General features: G+C 39.4%; 2 protein-coding genes across 2 annotated transcripts; both read left to right on the top strand.

The window, feature by feature from the left end:
* The first annotated feature begins 8,662 nt into the window (after positions 1 to 8,662).
* On the top strand, positions 8,663 to 9,580 carry LOC134101259 (proteinase-activated receptor 3-like). The gene has a single exon (XM_062554856.1). It carries the CDS (start codon positions 8,663 to 8,665, stop codon positions 9,578 to 9,580), a length of 918 nt encoding a protein of 305 aa, XP_062410840.1.
* Positions 9,581 to 11,520: 1,940 nt separating this feature from the next.
* On the top strand, positions 11,521 to 25,180 carry LOC134101396 (interferon-induced protein 44-like). Its single transcript, XM_062555042.1, has 9 exons — positions 11,521 to 11,614; positions 13,851 to 13,883; positions 14,575 to 14,841; positions 15,174 to 15,207; positions 15,666 to 15,864; positions 21,637 to 21,786; positions 22,193 to 22,367; positions 22,943 to 23,040; positions 23,191 to 25,180. Exons 2-9 carry the CDS (start codon positions 13,859 to 13,861, stop codon positions 23,350 to 23,352), a joined length of 1,110 nt encoding a protein of 369 aa, XP_062411026.1. The 5' UTR covers positions 11,521 to 11,614; positions 13,851 to 13,858; the 3' UTR covers positions 23,353 to 25,180.
* The last annotated feature ends 267 nt before the right edge of the window (positions 25,181 to 25,447 follow it).

The following is a 25,447-nucleotide window of genomic DNA, read 5'->3' as shown; positions in this document are numbered from 1 at the left end:
ACTACATGTTAAACTGTTAATACATTTGTGGGAGACTGAAAAACAGGGTATATGACCTCCGTATCAGGAGCAAATGAATGTGTGTTGAATATAATTCATATTTCCCATGTTTTTATGTTTTTACTTTGTTTGAATGCAGGTTTACAAAAACCTGACCTTCCTGTGTTTACTGTTTACTTTATAGTCACAAAACATGTATTTAAAACGTATAGCCCATTTTGCTTTCAGCACATTACAGAAATTACTTCAATTAATGCTATGGCCTTATTCTGGCCTCTGTACTCCATGGAAACAGGCAAGTAAAGATAAAAAAACTTTTTTGGAAGAATGAGCTTGAGAATGGAATGCTGAACTTGTACGATTTTTTAGTGATGTGTTACAGCATCCTTTCAAGTTTATATGTACGACAGGGAGTGACCTCCTGAAAGTAGTTTCAAAGGTAGCCAACTGAAATGAAGTTTGATTCTATTCTGATTTCTATGAATATGTACTCAGCATCAACTTCTTGTTTTATGTCGATGTATTAGAGGAAATCTGGTACATTTCTTTTCATGTTTCTTGTACTTAATGCTGTGTATGAAAGGTATGTGATGTGTGGTGTAGATGATGGATTGTGTGTGTGTGTGTGTGTATGTGTGTCTGCACAGGTTTGTTGCCTGCGTAGAATTATACAAAATTATCTTCCTCTTTCCTCCTCCCTTCTCTTGTAAAAATGCTTTTGCTTGCTTTTCGAGTGTAAATAACATTAAAACATTGTATAGCACTAAGAAACTCATCCTTGTACTCCACTTACACTCATCTGAGACTGAATCCAGAGAAATGTCTTCTCTTTCCCAGATTAATCTCTTGAACTGCATATTTGTGGGGGATGTTCATGGAACAGTTGCACTGTGGACTAACCATGTAGGATGGGTGAACCCTGCCCGACCTGCCGGCGATTTGGATTTCGCCTGGCAGCTCAGGCTGGAAACCTGCACATCTATCTCTCTTGCTTCCTGTCCACAACCTTTGGGTCCAATCACAAACTAGCCTATCCAAAGGTGCACCCGGATCGTTGGTCTGATTGGTTGAAGGACTATGAACTATGCCCATTGATCACGCCTCTTGTGCAGTAGAAATAAAGCGCAGACTCATAATGTTCATTCTTAAAAGATTGAGCTTAGTATTAACCAAACTACTAACCATGATCAATCTTTCACTATCAGAAGAAATTAGATCAAATACATACATTGGCAATGTATTCACTATCAGGCCATACATTGGTTAAGAAATGACATCAAATAGTGATTGAGAAACGTAGAACCCCAACTGTGATTTTATATAACTCATCTGTAAATCACACTAATTCGTTTTATTTTTTTTCATCCCCAGTTAGTTTAATTTAGCCTAATTTAATGATTGAATTGTGAAGGACAATTCAAATGTGATTTGACATATCACTGATTCCCATGGGCACTGAGTTTCATTGGGCATGACTCAGTGTTTTCATGGGAGGGCAGTTCAATTACTGTCCAGCTCTATCTGACCAGTCAGCTCATTCACTCTGATCAGATCATAATGGCTCTCAAAAGGATATAATAGGGTCATGCACTTCCCTCTTCTTCTCTCTCTCACAAATCCCATGCCCCCTCTCTTGCCCCCCCCTCATCCCTTGCCCCCCTCCTCTCTCTCTCTCTCTCTCTCTCTCTCTCCTTGCACCTCCCCCCACTGGGAAGTTACAATTATGACCCGAATGTTTCTATTCCATGTTGTCTCTGCCAAGTTATTTAAGCATGTAATTTTCTTGAATGAAAACAGGCCAAGTCAAACCAAAGTATGACAGACCATCCAAACCCTTGGAAGAATGTTGAAACTTTTCAATACACAACTCCCACTCTGGAACACAAAGATACACTATAGCAACCTAATTTGGGGCGGATTTTTTACAAGTATGCACTGACATCAAGAGCAGAGTTCTAGATGCAATTCCTCTTTTAAAGTAAGAACGCATAGCACACATGAATCACAACAACGTTACTAAGATATGAGTTCTGAATGAGTTGTTTGAGTAGACTAATTACAGTAACCTGCACACCAGTGACCTTGCTTATACACAGCTTATCAACAGTCAGTCAATAATCTCCTTTATCACGGTAATGAAGTGGAAATGCAATCTTGATTGGAACTATGCATGCAAAATGATATATGAGCAAAACCAGTGGCTAGACAGTATAAATTAAAGAATAAACAAAGACTGCAACATCACAAGGATTCCAAGGGTGCAAATACTGTAGCCCACAGGGTTGGAGATGTACTAAATAGTTTGTGCTGCAGAGACTCACTTGGCTTTTCATCTGGATGACAACACCACTGCATACTCTGAGAGAGAGAACACATCTCTGAGCTGTTGATTTAGGATCGCTTGGTCACATGACGGTGTTATCTTGTGGGGTGAAGCATGGTCTTAAACTCTGCTGCTGAATGTATCACTCCTCCGCGAGTCTCTCCTAATATGGGTAGAAAGAGCATGATGGTGTTAGCCTGAGCCCCACGCCTGCACGGCTTCAGCGCTCGGATGCACCGCACCAAACATTTGAGCTCAAGAACAAAACAATGGTGATCACATTGTTTTCAGCATGGTGTATCAAATGCATAACTTGACATTTATTTCAAATGCTACTGGGCTTTTAAGAGTTATGAATCTTAAAGAACAACGGTATGTCCCCTATAAATATCCTGTACATCCTATGTGTCATGTTGGTTCAGATTTGAATGCTTCATTTTAAATTTGGATGTCAATAAATTAAAATTACAAAATGGAAAAGCACTCTTATAATGATGGCATCCTTATAATGAAGTCATAATTCTGTCAAAACAGTAAGCATTATGTCAGAGAATTATCTAAAATGTATGTGTTGTCATAGGGTCTTCATAAAGCCTTGGTTCGGCTGTACCTGTATTAATTTGATTATGCAGCAGGATACAAGATGATACATTGTCAAACAAATAAAAACACTTGAGGCATTCTCTGTTAAGTTAGTAGGTGCCACTGATGCATATATCATGCAAATGAATGAGATGAAGCTGTCCCACGTCTTACAGTTCTTTTGGGATTGTTTAAGCACATTTTTTTGGCAACTATTAACTATTTTTGCGAAACTCTTTACACAAATAAGAAAACCTGTCACCAAATCAAAACAAAACAAAAAGCAAAACATTGTAGTTCTGTAAAAATACAGGGATCCAAACTTCAAGTATTGGTATTTATTCACAGTCATCAAAACAAAGACAAAGTCAAAACACAAAATAGTAATTTCAGAGAGACAAAAACTGAGACAACCCCTATCAATCCATCAAGAATGGGGGAGGTTGAGTACAATGAAGAGTGGGTGATCTGTCAACCAGTTGCAAACCAAAGCAGCCCTGAAACTAATATTTCGGCTCAAGTTAGGCTGAACCTGTTGATCAGCTTCCCTCAGGGTCATTCCATTGTTGATTACATGGTCCATTATTGCAGCTCTGATATCATCAGTAATGATATTTACAGTGCATGAAAATGCACTGTACTGTTCTTCCAAGGCTTCTTCTTATTACAGTGCATGAAAATGCACTGTACTGTTCTTCCTATGCTTCTTCTTCTTCTTATTATTCCGCTGATCAAATTCATTTTTTCTATTCAGCTTGAACCGTTTAACTTAGAAACTTCATTCAAACGTCGCAACGTAGGTCTTAAATAGGGGCATGCTGCTATGTATTTTTCAACTTTGTAACTTTTATACTTTTTAAACTATAAATTAAAAACTATTCAAAATTTCCCCATAGACTTAACATTGGCCTCTATGACATCACAGTCGGATCGTTAAGCAATTAGAATCTTATGCCAGGTGGCCAGCCCCACCTGCAGCAGCTCTCTCTCTCTCTCAGGCTTTAAGCATACAATCTCTCTGTGAAGACTACATATCCTGTTAACTGTTTCCTCTTTCAACAACTGTTTCAAAATAAAAGTCCTCACTGCAATAATACACTATTAAATCATTTAACCATTGAAACTACTTAACTATTTAACTGTTCAACCATTCCAACTGTCAGTTATCATCAACTATGCCTCCAGTCAACTACATGAGACCTCCATGTACCTAGCAACCAACATAGCAACCATTTAAATTAAGCGTTTATGACCGTTTCCATAGCAACCAACATGATTTTACTACAGTAACTTCTTTATTCCCAATAGTGGCAGCCATGGATACCCTATCAACAAATGTTTCAAAATAGAAGTCCTCAGTAGCAAGTTAGCTAGTTGGCATGGTTAACATAGTTAGCATTGTTAGCATAGTTAGCATTTTTAGCATAGCTGCTAGAAATGATTAGCTAAGTTAGCTAATCAACCTAGTTAACATGGTTAGCATAGTTAGCATTGTTATCATAGTTAGCATTGTTAGCATAACTGTTAGAAATGATTAGCTAAGTTAGCTAATCAACCTGGTTTGCATAGTTAGCATTGTTAGCATAGTTAGCATTTTTAGCATAACTGATAGAAATCATTAACTAGGTTAGCTAATCAACCTGGTTAACATTGTTAACATAGTTAACATTGTTATCATAGTTAGCATTGTTAGCATAACTGTTAGAAATGATTAGCTAAGTTAGCTAATCAACCTGGTTTGCATAGTTAGCATTGTTAGCATAGTTAGCATAGTTAGCATTTTTAGCATAACTGATAGAAATCATTAGCTAGGTTAGCTAATCAACCTGGTTAACATTGTTAACATAGTTAACATTGTTAGCATTGTTAACAGTTTTACCATAACTGTTACAAATCATTAGCTAAGTAAACCAATCAACCTGGTTATCATTGTTAACATAGTTAGATAACATTTTATCATACCTTTTAGAAATCATTAGTTAAGTTACAACTGGAATGTTTAAGCTTTAAACTGTCTACCTTCACACATCAACTGTCTTTAAACTATGCAACCACCATGTTTACCCTAGCTACACCTTAGTAACTATATCTACATTATCTATCTATATATTTTTGCATTTTCATGCACTGGTAATTCCTTGGAATTGCATTTCTAGTTATTATTATTCCGCTGATCAAATTCATTTTTTCTATTCAGCTTGAACCGTTTAACTTAGAAACTTCATTCAAACGTCGCAACGTAGGTCTTAAATAGGGGAAGGCTGCTAAGTATTTTTCAACTTTGTAACTTTTATACTTTTTAAACTATAAATTAAAAACTATTAAAAATTTCCCCATAGACTTAACATTGGCCTCTATGACATCACAGTCGGATCGTTAAGCAATTAGAATCTTATGCCAGGTGGCCAGCCCCACCTGCAGCAGCTCTCTCTCTCTCTCAGGCTTTAAGCATACAATCTCTCTGTGAAGACTACATATCCTGTTAACTGTTTCCTCTTTCCACAACTGTTTCAAAATAAAAGTCCTCACTGCAATAATACACTATTAAATCATTTAACCATTGAAACTACTCAACTATTTAACTGTTCAACCATTCCAACTGTCAGTTATCATCAACTATGCCTCCAGTCAACTACATGAGACCTCCATGTACCTAGCAACCAATATAGCAACCATTTAAATTAAGCGTTTATGACCGTTTCCATAGCAACCAACATGATTTTACTACAGTAACTTCTTTATTCCCAATAGTGGCAGCCATGGATATCCTATCAACAAATGTTTCAAAATAGAAGTCCTCAGTAGCAAGTTAGCTAGTTAGCATGGTTAGCATAGTTAGCATTGTTAGCATAGTTAGCATTTTTAGCATAGCTGTTAGAAATGATTAGCTAAGTTAGCTAATCAACCTAGTTAACATGGTTAGCATAGTTAGCATTGTTAACATAGTTAGCATTTTTAGCATAGCTGTTAGAAATGATTAGCTAAGTTAGCTAATCAACCTAGTTAGCATTGTTAACATAGTTAGCATTGTTATCATAGTTAGCATTGTTAGCATAACTGTTAGAAATGATTAGCTAAGTTAGCTAATCAACCTGGTTTGCATAGTTAGCATTGTTAGCATAGTTACCATTTTTAGCATAACTGATAGAAATCATTAGCTAGGTTAGCTAATCAACCTGGTTAACATTGTTAGCATTGTTAACATTTTTACCATAACTGTTAGAAATCATTAGCTAAGTAAACCAATCAACCTGGTTAACATTGTTAGCATTGTTAACATTTTTACCATAACTGTTAGAAATCATTAGCTAAGTAAACCAATCAACCTGGTTATCATTGTTAAGATAGTTAGATAACATTTTATCATACCTTTTAGAACTCATTAGTTAAGTTACAACTGGAATGTTTAAGCTTTAAACTGTCTACCTTCACACATCAACTGTCTTTAAACTATGCAACCACCATGTTTACCCTAGCTACACCTTAGTAACCATATCTACATTATCTATCTATATATTTTTGCATTTTCATGCACTGGTAATTCCTTGGAATTGCATTTCTAGTTCTTACTCTTACCCTTCCTCTTCCCCTCCTCGTCCTCTTCTTGCTCCTCCTGGCTCTAGCTTCACCTCCTTGTCCTTGTCATCCTTTCCTTCTCACCTCCGCGTCCTCTTCCTCATCTTCTGCCTCCTTCTTCTTCACCTCCATGTCCTTTTCCTAGACCTCCTCTAATTCTCACTCTTCTTTCTCCCTCCACTGTACTCCACACAGACAGCTTACCTGTGCCTTAGACTAGGCTGATTGCATGGTGAGCTAATTATCTAAAACGGTTTTAATGATGTTTCAGTGTGCCAGACAGTCGGCAAAATAGTGTAAATAGGCATACATGTGTATAATTTTGTTAAGAGTGTGTTTGAAATTTGGAGTGAAAGCAGTGAGTGAGTGTTTAAAGTTCCGCAAAAAAGTGATGTGCAGTGAATTGTACCTACAGTTTTGCAAAATTGCAAACTGAGTGCAAAGAAGTGTGTGTGTGGTTTTAGTTATACAAACTCAGTGAGTGTTTTTCTGTACATAAGTCCAGCTTCAGAAAGTAAAAGTCCAACCATGTATTGGTATACCTTTGCACTTAACACAGGTGATCTCACTAATTAGCTGCTCTAACTGAAGAGTTGTAATAATTAGAATCAGCTGGTTTAAATGAATCTATGGCACAGATGGTACTTACAGGACTTTTTGAAGCTGGACTTTTCCACCTCTGGCACTTACACTTTCAGAAAAATCTGTAACAGTATTCTAACACTTTGGAAAAGCGATACTTATGTGAAACCCAACTAACACCACACAACAAATCTTATCCTGTGTTGTTGCAATTGCGCAACTTCTTGCATGAATTTGCATGAAGACGTCAGCAAATTATGCACACTCTTTTCACACTCAGGCAAAGCAACCAAGGCAACCAGTAGACAACTAATGACTTGTTTATTCCTTTATGATGATGATTTACTATGTGAAATATTGCATAAAAGTGGGTCAGACATACTTTTGCACGCTGTTCCTTTACCAGCAATTCTACATGGTAAAACTATTAGGAAATAAGTAACAATGAGAAATATAAATGTATATGATACTTGATATGGTTAAATATTCAACAACCGCACAGATTCTTGCAAATGTTTCGACTTTGAATTTCCTAAATGCTGATACTCTTGGAAGCTAAATTTACATTTAGACTTTCTTCTCACAAACAGTAGCATCGTTAAAAAAAATGTTTGTCCAGACACACCCAGAGTGGCCTTTTCAGGGCAGGCTTGGTGGACCGTGCTGAAAGGTCAACAGGGTGCAACAAGGGTCAAAGAGAACACAAACCTGGACAGGTTGGAATGATACAATGACCAATAGAAACAGAAATGTCACCAGTCACACTTCAAAAACCTTTTGTTTTCTGCCACCCAAAGGCCACCGTAAAGAATAGGCAACAATAACACTGTATCCTCATGTACTGTAAGTAATAACAAGATGTTGCACTGAATCAAAGAAATGAACCACTTGACTATTGCATCAGTTGTTTACCACGAAATTTCCAACATATACCGTTGCATCATTGCCAATCGTGTAAATCACAATGACTAACCATGTTCTCAAAAGACACACAACATTTGGTCTAGAAAACGACAAAATTACAGAATTTTTTGTAAGTTGAACATACATTGCAGAGAAAGTGTTCAAACATTTAATTTGGTAAAAACATTTAAATAAAGGAGAATTTGATTCTAATGTGTAAGATTAATGGGGTAATGGCAGCCTTTGAAACACCAGTAGGAAGCCCACATGCGGAGGTGGATTGTGATTGGATAGAGCAGCATCCCAGAGGTGTTGGATCAGCTGGGGGTCCTCCTCTGCACCTCCTCACATTGTGTTTGGTCGGGGTACATACGAGATCAGTGCCTCTCTAACAAAGGTGACTGACTCCACACTGCTGAAATAGTCTGTCAACGCAGAGGAGAGTCCGTTCCAGAGACCTTATAGGGGTGAAAGGTGATGTAATTATAATTTTTATGACTTTTAAACCACATCACAGTTTTACTTAAATGTCTGTTTGTGTAATAAGTATACACACATATACAATAAGGATTGTCTTCTGATCTGTTCTGCCAAACTTTTTGACATGCAGCACTTTTGTCTGAGGTGGCACTGGTGATCAGCATGATCTAAAGTGACTTCTACTTTTCACTCAGCAGACCTCTGCTCTCGGCTCGGATGGCTATGAAGGTCGTCTACCTCAACTCTTCCGTCATCCACATCCAGGTGCTGACTAACACCACCCCAGCACAGCAGACTGTCTTTGAGAGCTGTAAGGACATGCCCGCCGGCTTCCTCTTCTATCTTTGCCTGCAGTTCATCAACCTGTCCCTGGGCATCCCGGCCAACGTCATGGTCCTCTGGCTCATCCACAAAAACAAAGGGGACTCCTCCACGTCGGACATCTTTATCCTACAACTGGCCATCCTGGACATCTTGTTCTGCCTGATGCCTCCACTGGAGCTGGTTAACCTCATGTACTTTGCCACAGGCAACATCTGGTCCACCCTGAGCTTCTTCTACGGTGTCAAAGACTGCTCGCTACTCTTCCTCTCCTGCATCTGCTTGGACCGCTACATGGCCGTGCGCCACCCCATCCTCTTCGCCGAGCTCAAGGACCGCCAACACCGCAAGGTCTGCGCCCTGGCCATGTGGGCCCTCACGCTGGCCTACGCCGTGACACGCTGCGTAGACACGGTGCCCAACTTCGAGAAGACCTTCATCGTCATGATCCTGGCCGCCTTCGCCTTCATGGTCTTCTGCAACATCTCGATCCTCTGGGCTCTTAGCCAGTCCGGTCCCGGCCGCGACGAGATGCACCCGGTCAAGAAGAGGGCCTTCAAGATGGTGCTCATCATCCTGGCCATCATCGTCTTCAACTACTTGCCACCTGTCGCCCTCTTCCCTTTCAAACAGTACTTTGACCCAGACGTGTTCCGCTGTTACATCCACTACTTTGCCTTTGGCTTCATGGACATCAGTAGCAGCATCCAGCCCATGCTCTATCTCTCCAAGGAGAAGCTGAGTGCCTCGCTGTGTGTAAAGTGCAGAGGCTCTTGCTGTGGGGGCAAATCTGCACAGGAGGTGAGCACATGAAAAAAAAAAACCTTCTAGAATGAACTGAATGATATATTTTTGGTTTGCAACTTTGCATAACTTTATTTAAACTAATGCAATGAGTTTGGTCAATATCACAATATATTCCTGATAAATAACTTTATATAAACCAATTTAATGGGTAGGCTACTTTTTTCAATATCACAATTTAACTAGATTTTACTCCTGCACTTTATTTAAATGCACTTATCTCACAAAATGTGTTTTGCAGAACTATACATATACAATATACAGTATATAATATCCTAACCGATTCTAGATTTATATCTTTTTGTATATTTTATACACTGTCATTATGTCACTGTCATATATTCATAGGCATAACAACATGCATATGTATCCAGTATACTCATATACTCATACTCATATAACAGTAAGTCTATATTAGTAGTAACATCAGGAAAGTTGACATTTTTGTAAATTAAAAAAGTTAATGAGTGTGGTTGGGTATGGGTTCGGGATTAAGCCTACTGGACTGAAAAAGTTTTAGTAATGACTAGGCTAATCCATGTGTGGAAAGTTATGAGAAGTTGACCCTATATGTTTTAAAAAGATCAATCAATTTCCAATATGGTTATGGTTATGGTTATGGTTATGGTTATTTAGCAGACGCCTTTGTCCAAAGCGACATACAATATATCACTATTCAAAATATATTAAGAATATAATATAGAAATTGAAATGGATGTTTATATTTATATATCCACAAATTGAAGTGTATCACCATTCCAAACAAATGAAGTATGTCAATAAAATCTTGAGCCAATTATGCATTGCTATAGGTTCTATTTGCAAAATGTTTTACAACCACACTTGAATGTCACATCAATCCCAATGATAAGGGTGGTGCCTATAGCTAAAAAAAAGTTTCAGCTACAGTGTTAAAACATCATTCCTAGGAAAGGAGTGCTCATTTGTTAGAAGATTAATTGATTGACACACACACACACACACACACACACACACACACACACACACACACACACACACACACACTATATTGCATATGAACTATGAGCTTCAACTCTTCTGTGAAGGCTTTCCACAAGGTTTAGGGGTGTGTTTAAGGGATTTTTTTTAGCATTCTTCCAGAAGCGTATTTGTCAATGGCTGAGCTGTAGACTGTAGAATCTGAGTTTCTGTTTTTTTTTTTGTATGATTTGTATGATTATGATTTTATATCAAATTCTAAACATATTAGCCTAATTGAACACGTTGAAGTTAAAGATAATTTGCAAAGTTATTCAGAAAGCAAAATATCAGTCCAGCGATGTTTAGGCTAGCTATAGGCCTACTTAAACTTGGGTCAATCTCAAGTAGCCTAGCCTTATTACGGTCCATGGTAGGCCTAGATATAAATTCGACTACACTCCTTGCTTTTTTTTTTAAACCAGGCATGTCGTTTTCTAGCTTCATTGACCAATATGAACGAGGCTTTGAAATATGAGTTAATAGCCTCCAAATAGCCGATTCCATATATTCTCAACGACAATAACTTTCTTCTATGGCAAATCTACGCAGCCATGACAGCAGTTCAACAAACAAGCCTAGTGTGCTCAAGCCAGTGTAGATAAAACAGAGTGGCGACACTCCCATAGACCTCCATAGAAAACAATGGCAGCGCTTTTTCCAGGCTATTTCCTCGATATGGGACTTTTGGAACTGTTTACAGCAAATCTCTTGGTCAGTAGTTAATGAGTTAATTGATTACACCTTCCAGCATCCAGAAGTAGCCTACATCCCACCCTCCTGCGATTCAGCCATTCAGCACCACAGTTTTTTTGAACTTTTGATCGTGTGGCGGCAACAACTCTTTCTCTCTATGGCTCTGGCTCAAGCCAAGGCATTATTCGCTTTCCAAGTTTCACTTTCGTTTTTCCGGAATTGCGGGACGCGACCATAGACAGTAGCCTAGGTCTAAAGTCACTGTTCCTAGTCACTGTTGCAGTCAACAGAAGAAAACTCACTGTTCTCCACATCCTTGAAAGGTGTGAGTCTCGCTTAATTTACCAGGTAAGTGGATGAGGAAAAGTGTTTTCTTGTGAATGACAGTGTCAACTTGGCTAAACATAGACTAAGCCACCCTTACAGTATTGTATAGGCCTAGTTTATTATTTCTAGTCTCCTTAGTATTACCAACCTTTAAATTGTTTATGTTAAATAAAACTATTGTATTGTTGTTATTTGTATGTTGGCTAAATAGGCCTGCCATAACCATATAGGCTTAGTCTGTAACAACATTTGATTAGCAATGCTAGTTTGACATTATTACTTACGATTAGCCTACACTAAACCTAAAAATAGTTGCCTAATTGCTGCTGTGCCGCGCCACGCTGATCAATAGCCTACGTGGTGATCGGTGTTTTATGCGTTTTTCCCAATGCATTCTGTCAGTGACGCGAGAGAGCTTGATCAGAGCTAGGGCCCGTCCAGTATCATTCCACATAGGCTACTGTGTTGATGTAGACTAGTTTATTGCAAAACATTGTCTGTTCCCCGCAGTGTCTCCTCTTTAATTTGTAGCGGTGGCAGTGCTTCAGAACTGGCGCACAGTAGCCTATTGTGCGGGTGCGGCTGTAGCCGACATGCCCTGCGCCTGAGTTCACCGAAGCGCTTTAACAGTAAACAGCAATATCAATCAGCCTACCGTACTTGTCTAGTTTAATTCCATAAACATTTTTATAGACATAGTGGCATATGTGCTGTCAAGAGTTGTGTACACCGTAGGCTACCGAGGGAACACAAACTTTATTGCGAGCTGGGTCCGGTGTTATGTGGTAACTGGCTTCCTATGTCAACTTGCTTCCTTGATGACGTTCCACGATTGATGACGTTTCTTCGACAGATGTGGCACCTTGATTGGTCAACTTTCTGATATAAACGGGAGACGAACGAATACAAATATGCATGACATCTTTAAATGTAAAAATTGGTTGTAGTAGGCTACGTGCATTGGATCATGAATATGTCATCGAAAAATTAATATCTAAATAAAGTAATTATAACTCCATGTGGGATTCGAACCAGCAATAAACTAGGCTGATATATCGACAGTCCGTTACTCATCTATTTACGCCACAAACCAACTGTAGGAAAATTGTGACGTGTAGACGATTTGACTTATACCATGTATATCATGATTGTAGCAAGTTAACATGGCTGATCATGTTATCTTGCTACCGAGTTATCTTGCTACCGTTGCCCAAGCCATTTACCCAAGCCATTTATCCTTTTAAGTTGAGAAATGAAGTAGGCTATTGTAAAACATCTACCAAATCCATGTTTAGGCGGCGGCCTACATGTCAGCAACATTATCGTTAATACCCTATAAGCCTACGTGTTTACTGAGTTTTGACTATCCTTGTGCGTAAATGTTGTGTAAAATATGGAGACGTTAGACTTCTCCTACCCATTGCATTTCAATGTCCGTGTTTCATGAACTGCATTCTTAAAAGGATAGTCTAGGCTGGACAAAAGCATACAAAATTAGACAACATATTTTTATTTCAGCCTATTTATTTGCTGGCGTTCATGTGTCTCTGTTACAGACAGGTAGATGTGGCCATAGCCTAGAAGTTAATGAAACGTTTGTAAAACTTAACCGTGATAACCAACTTAGAAGGCCTACGAAATGGCTTGGGCAAAGGTAGCAAAATAACTCGGTAGCCAGATTACATGATCAGCCGTGTTAACTTGCTACAATCATGATATACATGGTATAAGTCAAATGGCCTACATGTCACGACTTTTCTTTAGATGGTTTGTGGCGTGAATAGATAAGTAACGATCTGTCAATCTATCAGTCTAGTTTATTGCTGGTTCGAATCCCACGTGGAGTTATAATTACTTTATTTAGATATTAATTTTTCAATTGCATATTCATGATCCAATGCACGTAGCCTACTACAACCAATTTTGACATTTAAAGATGTCATGCATATTTGTTTTCGTTCATCTCCCGTTTATATCAGAAAGTTGACAAATCAAGGTGCCACATTTGTCGAAGAAACGTCATCAATCGTGGAACGTCATCAAGGAAGCAAGTTGACATAGGAAGCCAGTTACCACATAACACCGGAACGAAGAAGTTATAGCGAGGGAACGCAACAGTCTTGCGAGGAAACGCTAAACTATTTTTTTTAAAGAACCCCCACCGTACAAAACTAAAGGCTATACTTTTATAAAAATGCATAACTGCTTAGCCTCCTTAAAACATATCAGCCTAACAAGTGATATTCTATTGTTTCAGTGTCTATCATGGGATCATCTCTTCCAAAACCAGGTATACCACAGTAGTCAGTAGAAAACGACCGTGCCTACAATTAAAAGCTTGCTCAATATGCATTTCCCTCCTTCATTGATGGCCAGGTGTTTGCATATACATTTTGCCCAATGCATGGCTCTTAAAAGCATTATCAAGTTTTGGAAGCCTGTGCTGTACTTAAACTTAACTGCTTTTGGAGCAGTGGTAGCGTTGTGGTTAAAGAGCTAGCATGCAGTAGCCTGACAAAGTTGTGGGTTCAATTCCCAACTTCCACCATTGTGCCCTTGATGGAGGAAAATAACCCTGCGTTACTCTGGGGACAATGGGCCTTGTAATGTTATTGACATAAGTTGCTTTGGATAGGAATGTGATGACCTTAAGGAATGTGATGACCTTAAGTCATAAACATAGTGTTTCAGCATACTGTAAATTACTGTCAGGATATAGCCTGGCTAGCGCCCACCACTTCTCAAAGGAGACATGGTCTGGCAACCAAACGCTCATTTTCTCGTATTTGAAAAAATGGCCAGATCCGTTCATTGGGCGCCACGGATGTCTATCAAATGTGTCTGTGCATAGCTCGTCATCGTCTTGCTATCCCCCCTGTTCTGTGATTGGTCCCCTATCCCCTATCAGGCTAGTCAGGATATATACATGGAGTAAGCAAGTGTGCATGCATGAGTTTATTTGCCATCTAACTTTCCAACAGAATTTCAATCTCACATACATGACAAGCAGGTGAAAAGAGGAGAGGACATTGTTTTCCGATGTGAGGCCAACACAGACCGATTGGAAGCCACATGGGAGAAGGATGGAGAAAGACTGTATGAGGGTGACCGTGTCAGCATTAGCCAGAATGGAAAAGACTTAAGTCTCAAGATAAGCAAAGTCAAGGAAGAAGATGAAGGGAAATACACAGTAAACCTAAGGAACCATACAGACACTGCCTCTGATTCTGCTTCAGTCGTTGTGCTCGGTAACTACATTTGACATCTACGTCTCAGATTATAGTGCCCAGACATTTTTGGCACCTCTGTAGTTGAGCAAAAAGAACATGAATACTTTTGGTAATATGTCTCAGTCTCACAATGAAAATAATGAGGGAACAATGTAACCGTAAAGATGAGCAAATTCATTCAGAGAACGAAATAGAAATAAATATTTTTAGCAAAAACACACATAATTTGCATGTTGTGATAAATGCAGAGGGAGCTGTATATTACTAAGGATAATTTGACTCAATAGCTGTTATTACTTTATAATGAAGACGTTCTTCTTTGAGCCAGTTTTGTGGTCTTTGTTTCTCAGAATATGACCAAGATTGGAGGACTATTGATTGGGGGTAAGTTCTCAACCTCCCACCCACATCCATATTCATGGGTTAAAGCATAAAAATAAACTGGCTAGTGCAGACTAGTGCTGCCACTAACGACTAATATTTCGACTAATTGTTCGATTAATCGACTAATCTAAACGACTAATAAAAAAAATTACTAACAACTATTTGAATGAGTAAGATTTTAGACCAATAGTGGTGAAATATTGGGGCATTTGTCAGCATCATGTCGCGGAATGCCAGAAAACCGATAAGCAAAACGCCAACGGACGGTCAGATCTGCCCTCAGTGGGCTGACAGTGGTCCGCCAGCCTCTTGCTATCTGGGGTGCTGCCTGCACAATAAATAAATCAATAAATAATCTAAAAAAAAATTATATGGTATATGACAATATACAGTATGTGAACTTGAAACTTCAACTATGGTTACAAAATAATCTTCATACCTTTTGCTACATTTGACAGAAATAATCATTCAATAAAGAAAAGCCTGCAAGAGTATAAACCCAGTGGCCAAGGACCCAAACATCTGCGCATCCTGCTGCATGGGCCTGTGGGAGTTGGGAAGTCCAGCATCATTAACTCCATCAACAGCATCTTCCAGGGTCAAGTCAAAGTGGGGGCGCTATCTTGTGCTTTAGCGAGCACCAGTTTCACTAAAGTTGTGAGTGCAATGAATCTTTAGTACTGCATAGCTAAATGTGGGAGAGATATTATTTAAAGTGTAACTGCACCCTAAAATATGTTTTTTGAGCTGTTGATTGATTGAAAATACTCATAAGTGGTGAACTACACTATTACCAGGGTTAATATTGACAAAAATCATGTTTCTCGACAAAAGTAACATTTCGTATGATTTTGTATTGGAGATATTGCTCTCCGCGTCTTCTACAGGTTGAAACATGCCATGGCATGTTGGTCCAAAATACTATTGGAATGCTGATGAAGTCTTGTACTTCTTGTCCAACACTACGTCACCGGGTCGTTACAAATTAGCAATGAAACGCCCCAACACCTGCTACTACCTGTTACACTCCTACGGCCCCCTCCACATCCTCTGGTGTACTGGCCTGTCTCCTGGTATTTCCTCCATGCTATGGACACTGTGCTGGGAGACACAGCAAACCTTCTTGCCACAGCTCGCATTGATGTGCCGTCTTGATAATTGCCTCTCATTAGTGGGCTTGCTGTAAAGCAAGACCCACTATTGTTCTTCTAAAGTTTACTTCTATCTTATTTATTAGTGGGCTTGCTGCAAGGCAAGCCCATCTATTGTTATCCGTCAGCCGTTTTTTAAGACGCATCTTCTAGTGTGTTTGAGCTATCGTCGTGGTTCATACACTAAAAAATCAGGCCCGATCCGGTGTAGGTTGCTTGTTAAAGGAATAGTTCGGAATTTTGGACATAAGACCTCATTTCCAACTTTGCCGAGGTGATATAGGTTGGTGGTGACAGTTTTTATCACGTTTAACCCCTTCCTTAAGTTGCAGCGTTCTCCTTTGCTAAGCTGGTTCTGAGCTAACGCATTTCAACAGTAACATCCAAAACAGTCTTACTCACTCAGCACACCCGAGACAAGTAAATTAAAACGTCAGACTATCGTATCGATGTACATGTCCGTGTTGATAGAATAATTTTAGAAATAAAACTAACCTTGCAACTCAATGATTTATTACATGTTGAGGGACTAGTTTCTCAATATCAATCCGCTACTGTCATACAGGGAACAAAGTAGGCTATTGCAATGCGATGCAAGGTTAGTTTTATTTCTAACATTGTTCTATCAACACAGACATGTGCATCGATAGTCTAACGTTATAATTTATTTGTTTCGGGTGTTCTGTGGAGTGGATTAAGACTGTTTTCAGTGGCAGGCTGGATGTTACCGTTGACTTGCGTTATCTCGGCACCAGATTAGCAACAGATGAACGCTGCAACTTAAGGAAGGGCAGAAACTCACTGAAAATGGTCTCCACCGACCTATATCACCCCGAGCATTTTGGAAATGAGGTCCTATGTCCAAAATTCCGAACTATTCCTTCAATGTCGGATAGCTGCCGGTTGTCATTTTTCCTGTATTCCCGTTTTTAGACCCTTGTAGTTCCACCATGCTCCACCAGAGGCGTTTCCCCATTGAAATGAATGGGGTTTTCAGTCCCATTGAAATGAATGGGGGAATTATTTTTTTGATAGTTTTTTTTTTTTTGCAGCCTTATTTTTTAAAGAGTCATTGCACCCTAAAATATGTTTTTGAGCTGTTGATTGATTGAAAATACTCATAAGTGGTGAACTGTACTATTATCAGGTTTAATATTGAACAAACGTGTTTCTCGACAAAAGTAACATTTCGTCTGATTTTGTATTGGAGATATTGCTCTCCACGCATTCTACAGGTTGAAACACGCCATGGCATGTTGGTCCAAAATGCTATTGGAATGCTGACGAAGTCCTGTACTTCTCGTCCAACACTACGAGGTCGTTACAAATTAGGAATGAAATGCCCCAACACCTGCTGCCCTGATTAGCCTACCTACCGCTCTGGCCTACCTGTGATAAGCCATGTCTGAAGCACTAATTCCCAGATTGACACGAAATCACCATGGTTGATTGGTTGCAGCAGTGCTGCACTCCCTCTCCAAATTTCAGAACGTTTCGCCCATTTTGAAAGCCTTTTTCAGAAATGTGAAGTGGGTGTAGTTATGGGGTGAAGTGACTCTTTAAGCATTGTTGACATAATATACTTCATTAGCTAAAGCCTACCTTACATTGCCAGACTTTGCAAAGATTTGGAAAAGATTTTTGAAAAACTACAGTCTCAGACCCTCTCACATCTAAAGACAATTCATTGAGTTTTTAGTCACAGGCCAGTCTCAGATTAGGATTTTGCAAAGACTGTGGGTCACCATTTACAAGACTGCTGCTAGATTCCCTCAAATTATTTCCATAGGCTACACGTCATCATTCACAGGAAATCACATGATTTACTCATCAAAGTATTTTTTTCGCGTTTCTGCAGCATTGTTTGATGTGTGACATCACTAACAGATATAGAGTTGTTCTGTCACGTAGAACAGCCGACTACTAAATTATAAGAAATGAAATAACAAATAATCATAAAGGCTACAGCTGTCGCCTATTTTGCCCCTTCCTGTTTCATGTTCGCGCAAGGTTACTATTGGTTTTTAATGTTCACGTCACTATTTGCATGAGCCACGACTGAAAAGACTTCCGATAATATCAAACATGTTTGATATTGTCGTAACGGCAAAACTAGAAAAAGACTGCCTCCGACGGACTTAAAACCGCTAAAATTGGCACCTTACACTAAACGATTTAGATGACGATTTTGGTCTGTTTTAAGAGTCGGCGACTAAATTTCCAAAATCGGGCGGAAATCTTGGGAGTTGTACTGAAATCGCAGCGCGCTCACGTCATCTAAATCGTTTAGTGTAAGGTGCCAATTTTAGCGGTTTTAAGTCCGGTTTTAAATCTTGGATACTATCTTAAAACAGACCAAAATCGTGCAATGTAAGCCAGCCTTAACTTAAGGCTGGCTTACATTGCACGATTTTGGTCTGTTTTAACAGTCGGCGACTAAATTTCCAAAATCGGGCGGAAATCTTGGGAGTTGTACTGAAATCGCAGCGCGCTCCCGTCATCTAAATCGTTTAGTGTAAGGTGCCAATCTTAGCGGTTTTAAGTCCGTCGGAGGCAGTCTTTTTCTAGTTTTGCCGTTACGACAATATCAAACATGTTTGATATTATCGGAAGTCTTTTCAGTCGTGGCTCATGCAAATAGTGACGTGAACATTAAAAACCAATAGTAACCTTGCGCGAACATGAAACAGGAAGGGGCAAAATAGGCGACAGCTGTAGCCTTTATGATTATTTGTTATTTAATTTCTTATAATGTATTAGTCGGCTGTTCTACGTGACAGAACAACTCTATATCTGTTAGTGATGTCACACATCAAACAATGCTGCAGAAACGCGAAAAAAATACTTTGATATGAGTAGGCTATCATGTGATTTCCTGTGAATGATGACGTGTAGCCTATTGCACGATGGAAATAATTTGAAGGAATCTAGCAGCAGTCTTGTAAATAGTGACCCACAGTCTTTGCAAAATCCTAATCTGAGACTGGCCTGTGACTAGACTGTGACTAAAAACTCAATGAATTGTCTTTAGATGTGAGAGGGTCTGAGACTGTAGTTTTTCAAAAATCTTTTCCAAATCTTTACAAAGTCTGGCAATGTAAGGTAGGCTTTAGCTAATCAACCTGGTTAGCATAGCTAGCATGGTTAGCATAGTTAAATTTTTTTGCAAAACATTTCTAGTTTCCATCTGTTGCCTGTTTCATTTGCACAACAGCAGGTGAAATAGATTCTCAATCAGTGTTGCTTCCTAACTGGACAGGCTGATTTCACAGAAGTGTGATTGACTGGAGTTACATTCGTTTACATGGACACTTCTATTCCGATTAGAAACGGAATAACAGCTCAATCGGAAAAAAATCGTCATATAAACACCTCAATCGGAATGAAAATTCCTGATCCGATCAGAATTTTAATTGGAATGGAAGTAGTGGTGTAGACCGTTCTGTTTCGAATTAACACCCTCATTCGGATTGACTGCTGTATCTTCGCAATGAAAAGCAGCCAACAACGGCTATTCCGATCAAAGATTTTAAAGCGCTTGAAAGCACCTGATCGGAATAGAATGTAGCCTACCCCATGTAAACAGACGGCACAAGATTTTCAATCAGTTTAATCGGAATGACAAAAAAATGGAATGACAAAAAAACTGTCCATGTAAATGTGGCTATTGTGTTGTTTTGGTGTTCCCTTTATTTTGAGCAGTGTAATAAGCCTATGGTTGTTAATTAGCAGCAGTCTTGTAAATGGTGACCCACAGTCTTTGCAAAATCCTAATCTGAGACTGGCCTGTGACTAAAAACTCAATGAATTGTCTTTAGATGTGAGAGGGTCTGAGACTGTAGTTTTTCAAAAATCTTTTCCAAATCTTTACAAAGTCTGGCAATGTAAGGTAGGCTTTAGCTAATCAACCTGGTTAGCATAGCTAGCATGGTTAGCATAGTTAAATTTTTTTGCAAAACATTTCTAGTTTCCATCTGTTGCCTGTTTCATTTGCACAACAGCAGGTGAAATAGATTCTCAATCAGTGTTGCTTCCTAACTGGACAGGCTGATTTCACAGAAGTGTGATTGACTGGAGTTACATTCGTTTACATGGACACTTCTATTCCGATTAGAAACGGAATAACAGCTCAATCGGAAAAAAATCGTCATATAAACACCTCAATCGGAATGAAAATTCCTGATCCGATCAGAATTTTAATTGGAATGGAAGTAGTGGTGTAGACCGTTCTGTTTCGAATTAACACCCTCATTCGGATTGACTGCTGTATCTTCGCAATGAAAAGCAGCCAACAACGGCTATTCCGATCAAAGATTTTAAAGCGCTTGAAAGCACCTGATCGGAATAGAATGTAGCCTACCCCATGTAAACAGACGGCACAAGATTTTCAATCAGTTTAATCGGAATGACAAAAAAATGGAATGACAAAAAAACTGTCCATGTAAATGTGGCTATTGTGTTGTTTTGGTGTTCCCTTTATTTTGAGCAGTGTAATAAGCCTATGGTTGTTAATTAGCTGAGATAGCCTATATAATATAGGCTGGCGAACAAAAATAGGGGTAGGCTATTTCCAAAGTTAGCCAATTTCATTACCCCCCATACTAGCCTAGGCTAAACTTGTCATGAGTTGGACTTTGGTTAAAAAGCAGCTGTTTGCGCACTCCAACATAGGTCTACAACAACTGGAAGCAACAATCCCTTATAGTGTTTTGTATAATATTATATTATAGCCCTACTCTACTATCTTACCACCTAGATCTTCTTTCAGGGAGATATAGTCTTGAACACCATATAACAATTTCCCTCAAACAAGAAAAATGTCAGGCCAGTGACAAGAGGGGAAGACGAAACAGAAACTAATTGTGATCAACAGAAACAGCAACACCTGGCTGCAAGTGTCAAAAAATGCTGTTTGAATAAATGCAGAAATGTATTTACAGCTAAGGTAGACCCGCATACATTGTTTCCTGACTGTTGGTGCTGTTTATTGCCAGTTTGTAAAGTTTAGGCAAAGTAGGAAGTAACGTTAGGAATCTCTGATCAATGTGATTGGTAAGCAAAGTTAATGCCCGTCGCGATGCAGGTGTTGCAAACGTTTTCCAATCGAGTGTTACCAGATTCTATTCACTTTGTGAATGAGTTCGGATATCTCCAGCCTAACTCTACTATAGAAATGTTATGGTAGCCTAGTTTGTTTTTGTAGGGGGGTTACAGCTGACACACCGTCATTGTTGACTGACTGTGAATTCTTTTCTGGTCTTCATGCTTTTCATCTCAGTTCAAAACCTGGAAAATCATAGACAAGGAGACGGGGCTTCTGCCATTTGTCTTCAGTGACATCATGGGTCTTGAGAAGGAAGACTATAAAGGGGTACACACCGATGATGTCATCAGTATCTTGAAGGGACACATTAAAGATGATTACAAGGTATGAATAAAGTGCACGCTTTAAAAAGGTGCACTGTACAGTAGGTCACATGTGTACAGTGTGTACTTAGTTGTTTTTTCTGATGATTCCAATGTGAGTTTGACATAGACATGTCATATGGCATCCTCTACTCTATTCCTAGATGGTGAACTCTTAGGTTATTTGAAAATTATAGTTGCCATTATCATCGTAGCCTGTAAAGCTAATATACTTATTTTGATTGCTTTAAAAAAAAAACTAAAAAAAAACTTAGATTTGTATCAAAGGAATACCAGTATTACCACCATTTTATTCCAATAACCCACAACAATTAAGTGTACCCTGTGTGTACACACACACATGCCCCGACAGTCACATACAGAAAGGAACCTTACCTCATAATGTGAGTGTATTCTGTTTTGTTTAGTTTAATTCATCCCCACTGTCCAAAGAAAACACAAACTACAACAGTAGCCCTACTCTGGATGATAAGGTTCACTGTTTGGTCAGTGTTCTCTCAGCAAACAGCATCCATCTGCTGGAAGAAGACCATAAATTGATAAAGAAGATGCGAGATGTCAGAGAGCATGCCAGTGACTTAGGTAAGAATCTGTCATTCTAGTAAATGGGGAATTTCGGGAGATGCAACTAATTATGTTTTATTAATGGATGTGGAGTCTGATTGATAGAATTCAGTGTTGAGGATGGGCTCTGTGCACTAGCTTACTTGAAGTTGGCAAACCAGTTTCATGTTTTGTTGACATGGCTGTCAACAAGCACCTAAAGATTAGTGCTTTAGTTATACCAAAACTTAAGTCTTAATGTCCATGGACGGCTATAAGGAGCACTGTTGCTCCACTCTGCTAGGCTTGAAGTCGTTATAAAAGCGATTTTAGCTTCCCCAAAAATGCCAGTCTATATGCAGTGGCTGCACAGAATAAGGAGGGAGGGATTTTCAGTGAGCTCACATTTTGGTACAACTGAAACACTCCTCTTCAGGTGCTGGTTGACAGCGATGTCAACACACAGTAAACTGGTTTGCTGACTTCAAGTTACAGTAACAAGTGTGCAGAGCACATGGGGCTCAATAGAGCACATCATGTAATTTTGGTGTCTGAGGATTTCTGTGGGTAAGGTGTGATTGTGTGAGTGTCTTTAAATGTGATTGATTCTACAGGCATCCCACAAGTGGTCCTCATGACACATGTGGATGCATGTCTGCTTGTGAAAAACAGCTTGAAGAACATCTACTCAAGCAAGTACATCAAGAAGAAAGTGAGTTATTTTGATGCACTGTGTGTGTGTGTGTGTGTGTGTCTGTCTTTGTCTGTGTGTGTGTGTGTGTGTGTGTATATGTGAATGCGTGTGTGTGTGTCCTCAAATCATTGCTGAAGATAACAGATTATATAATATGTTTGTTTGCAGATGCAAGACTGCAGTAACAAGTTGGGTGTTCCCATGAACTGCATCTTTCCAGTGAAGAACTACAGTGAGGAGATACAGCTAGATGAAACTGTGAATTGTCTGATTCTGAATGCTCTTAAGCGTATTGTTGATTTTGCAGATGACCATGTGAGCAACTTGTAATAGTACAATGAGTAAGTTATACATGAGTATGCCAATTCATGTCATTCAACTGTCACGCTAATTTTGTGGAAGGGGTCCACAATTTTGTAGGAGTTACACCGCGCTCACGGTAAAGAAGGTGCCAGACAAACAAAAACTGAGAATCTTCAAAATAGTGCCCACTTCAGTCCTTTATGCAAGTTTTAATAGCCAGCCCATAGTGATGCGCGGTTCAGCCCATTACCCGCGGGTCGGGCGGATTTGGGTAGGCCTAGTAGTTTTTTCTAAACATTGCGGGTGGGTCGGGTCAAAAAAGTAAAAATGCATATTTCTCACTTGGGAACTTATGACATTAGGTGCAACGAATTAGGCTAACATTTTGCATTACAGACTTTCTAAATCGCATGTACAACGCAGGAGGTGTGGTCGAGTGCAAAACACAATTTCTCCTAAATTCAGCATCCAATTGTGCCATGTGTGACTGACTGAAAAAAGTCAATCGCGCATATGCTATTTTATGGACAATGATCTGGGATATGGAAGGTTGTGCACAATGCGAGAACACCTTGCTTCTGTCATATGCACGAATAAACAGCTGTGCTCATGCAAAATGTGTTTATGCTTGGCAGTGTTTCACGCAAAAGTAGCCTATGAAGTTGCAAGGGGAAATATTAATGGAAAATTGTTATGTCCATGAAGATGATTTAACACTAGCTATGTCTAGGCTGCAGATTCCAATTATGAATGATGTGGACGAGCACAGATTGTAAAAATGACCTATCATTTTAACCACTGCTGTCCTCACGTGGGAGAATTAGACTAATTAGGCTACGAAAGACGTTAGGTGCGTTTTTTTCTTTCCTCGGGTCGGGTCGGATTTGGGTCACGATTCGAAAATATTTTTGCGGGTTGGGCGGGGCGGTTTAGCTCTCCTGAAGAGTCGGGTTGGTGCGGGTTTTAAAAAAAGCCCACCCGCGCAACACTACCAGCCCAGCTTTCGGTCTAACGACCATCCTCGACCATCTTCTGTGGAAGGTGTCCGCAACCAATACCCGTAATTTCCCGACTATAAGCCGTGGCTTATACATTGATTTTGCAAAAAATTTTCCGATATGAGGTTAATACAGGGGGGCAGTTAATATGGTGTTAAGGTTATGTATGGTTTTGTTTCTTTTAACTTGCACAAAACACTGCCCTGCGGCTTATCAATGCGGCTTATGTGCGGGAAAGCACTGGCACTTTTGCACAAGCAAGGCATCTTATTTAGCGTTTAGTTGAAAAAAACTATGATTCTCCTATATGATTTTCTCCTGGCTAATGCTGAGCTCTGATTTGAACTGCAGAGAATATTTCAACAATATTTCAACTCAGTTCTGTTGGTTTAAAATAATTGAAGTTTCTGTATTGTATTTTGCTGTATCTGAGTGTATCGCTCTGACATTACTCTACATGCTCATGTGAATTTTGTTTGTCTTACTTTCCTTCTCACTTCTGTTCACAGACAGACAGACAGACAGAGACACACACACACACACACACACACACACACACACACACACACACACGTACACTCAGTACATTTACATGCACAGTTAAGTCGAGCTACAGTTGAAGCACAGCTAGGGGATTTGACCGGACCACTGTCCTTGCCATGTATACATGTCTGAAGAAAATCACTTTATTGACAGATCAGAAGTATGAATGTCTTAAGCCCGGCGCCCACCGGACACGATCCTTGATGCTCGGTCCTCCAGGCTCGTTCCCACTGATCTATAACTAACACTGGATAGATTATCCCATTGTTGCCGCCCCATCATTCTTTATGTAGATCAGTGAGGACGAGGATGTATAGCAGCTAAAACACGAATGAGAGGCACCCTATTAGTCCGTGAGCCAGAGGGGTTGGTCGTTACCGAAAAAGTGGCAAAGGCTACCATACCTTTTCTGAAAGCCTGGGATCTCAGCTTTTCAATGATGTATGATGGCCATCTGACAAAAGTAGCTGTTTTGAGTTATGATGCATAATGTAAACTAAGGTTGAAGAAATAATGCGTATAAATCAAGCAGAACACTGAAATATTTTATTTAGTTATGTTTGGTATCATTTTAAAGGGGA

The sequence above is a fragment of the Sardina pilchardus genome, chromosome 14 (genome assembly GCF_963854185.1).
Source record: "Sardina pilchardus chromosome 14, fSarPil1.1, whole genome shotgun sequence".
Taxonomy (NCBI): domain Eukaryota; kingdom Metazoa; phylum Chordata; class Actinopteri; order Clupeiformes; family Clupeidae; genus Sardina; species Sardina pilchardus.
This window is presented reverse-complemented; position numbering and strand designations above follow the sequence as displayed.

What these genes read in the sequence shown, in the direction of transcription:
- LOC134101259 (XM_062554856.1), top strand. Translation starts at nt 8,663, where the DNA reads ATGGCTATGAAGGTCGTCTACCTCAACTCTTCCGTCATCCACATCCAG.
- LOC134101396 (XM_062555042.1), top strand. Translation starts at nt 13,859, where the DNA reads ATGGGATCATCTCTTCCAAAACCAG. An exon ending in TGCTTCAGTCGTTGTGCTCG is followed by an intron (nt 14,842 to 15,173) that starts GTAACTACATTT and finishes TTTGTTTCTCAG; the next exon opens with AATATGACCAAGATTGGAGG. An exon ending in AGAGCATGCCAGTGACTTAG is followed by an intron (nt 22,368 to 22,942) that starts GTAAGAATCTGT and finishes TTGATTCTACAG; the next exon opens with GCATCCCACAAGTGGTCCTC.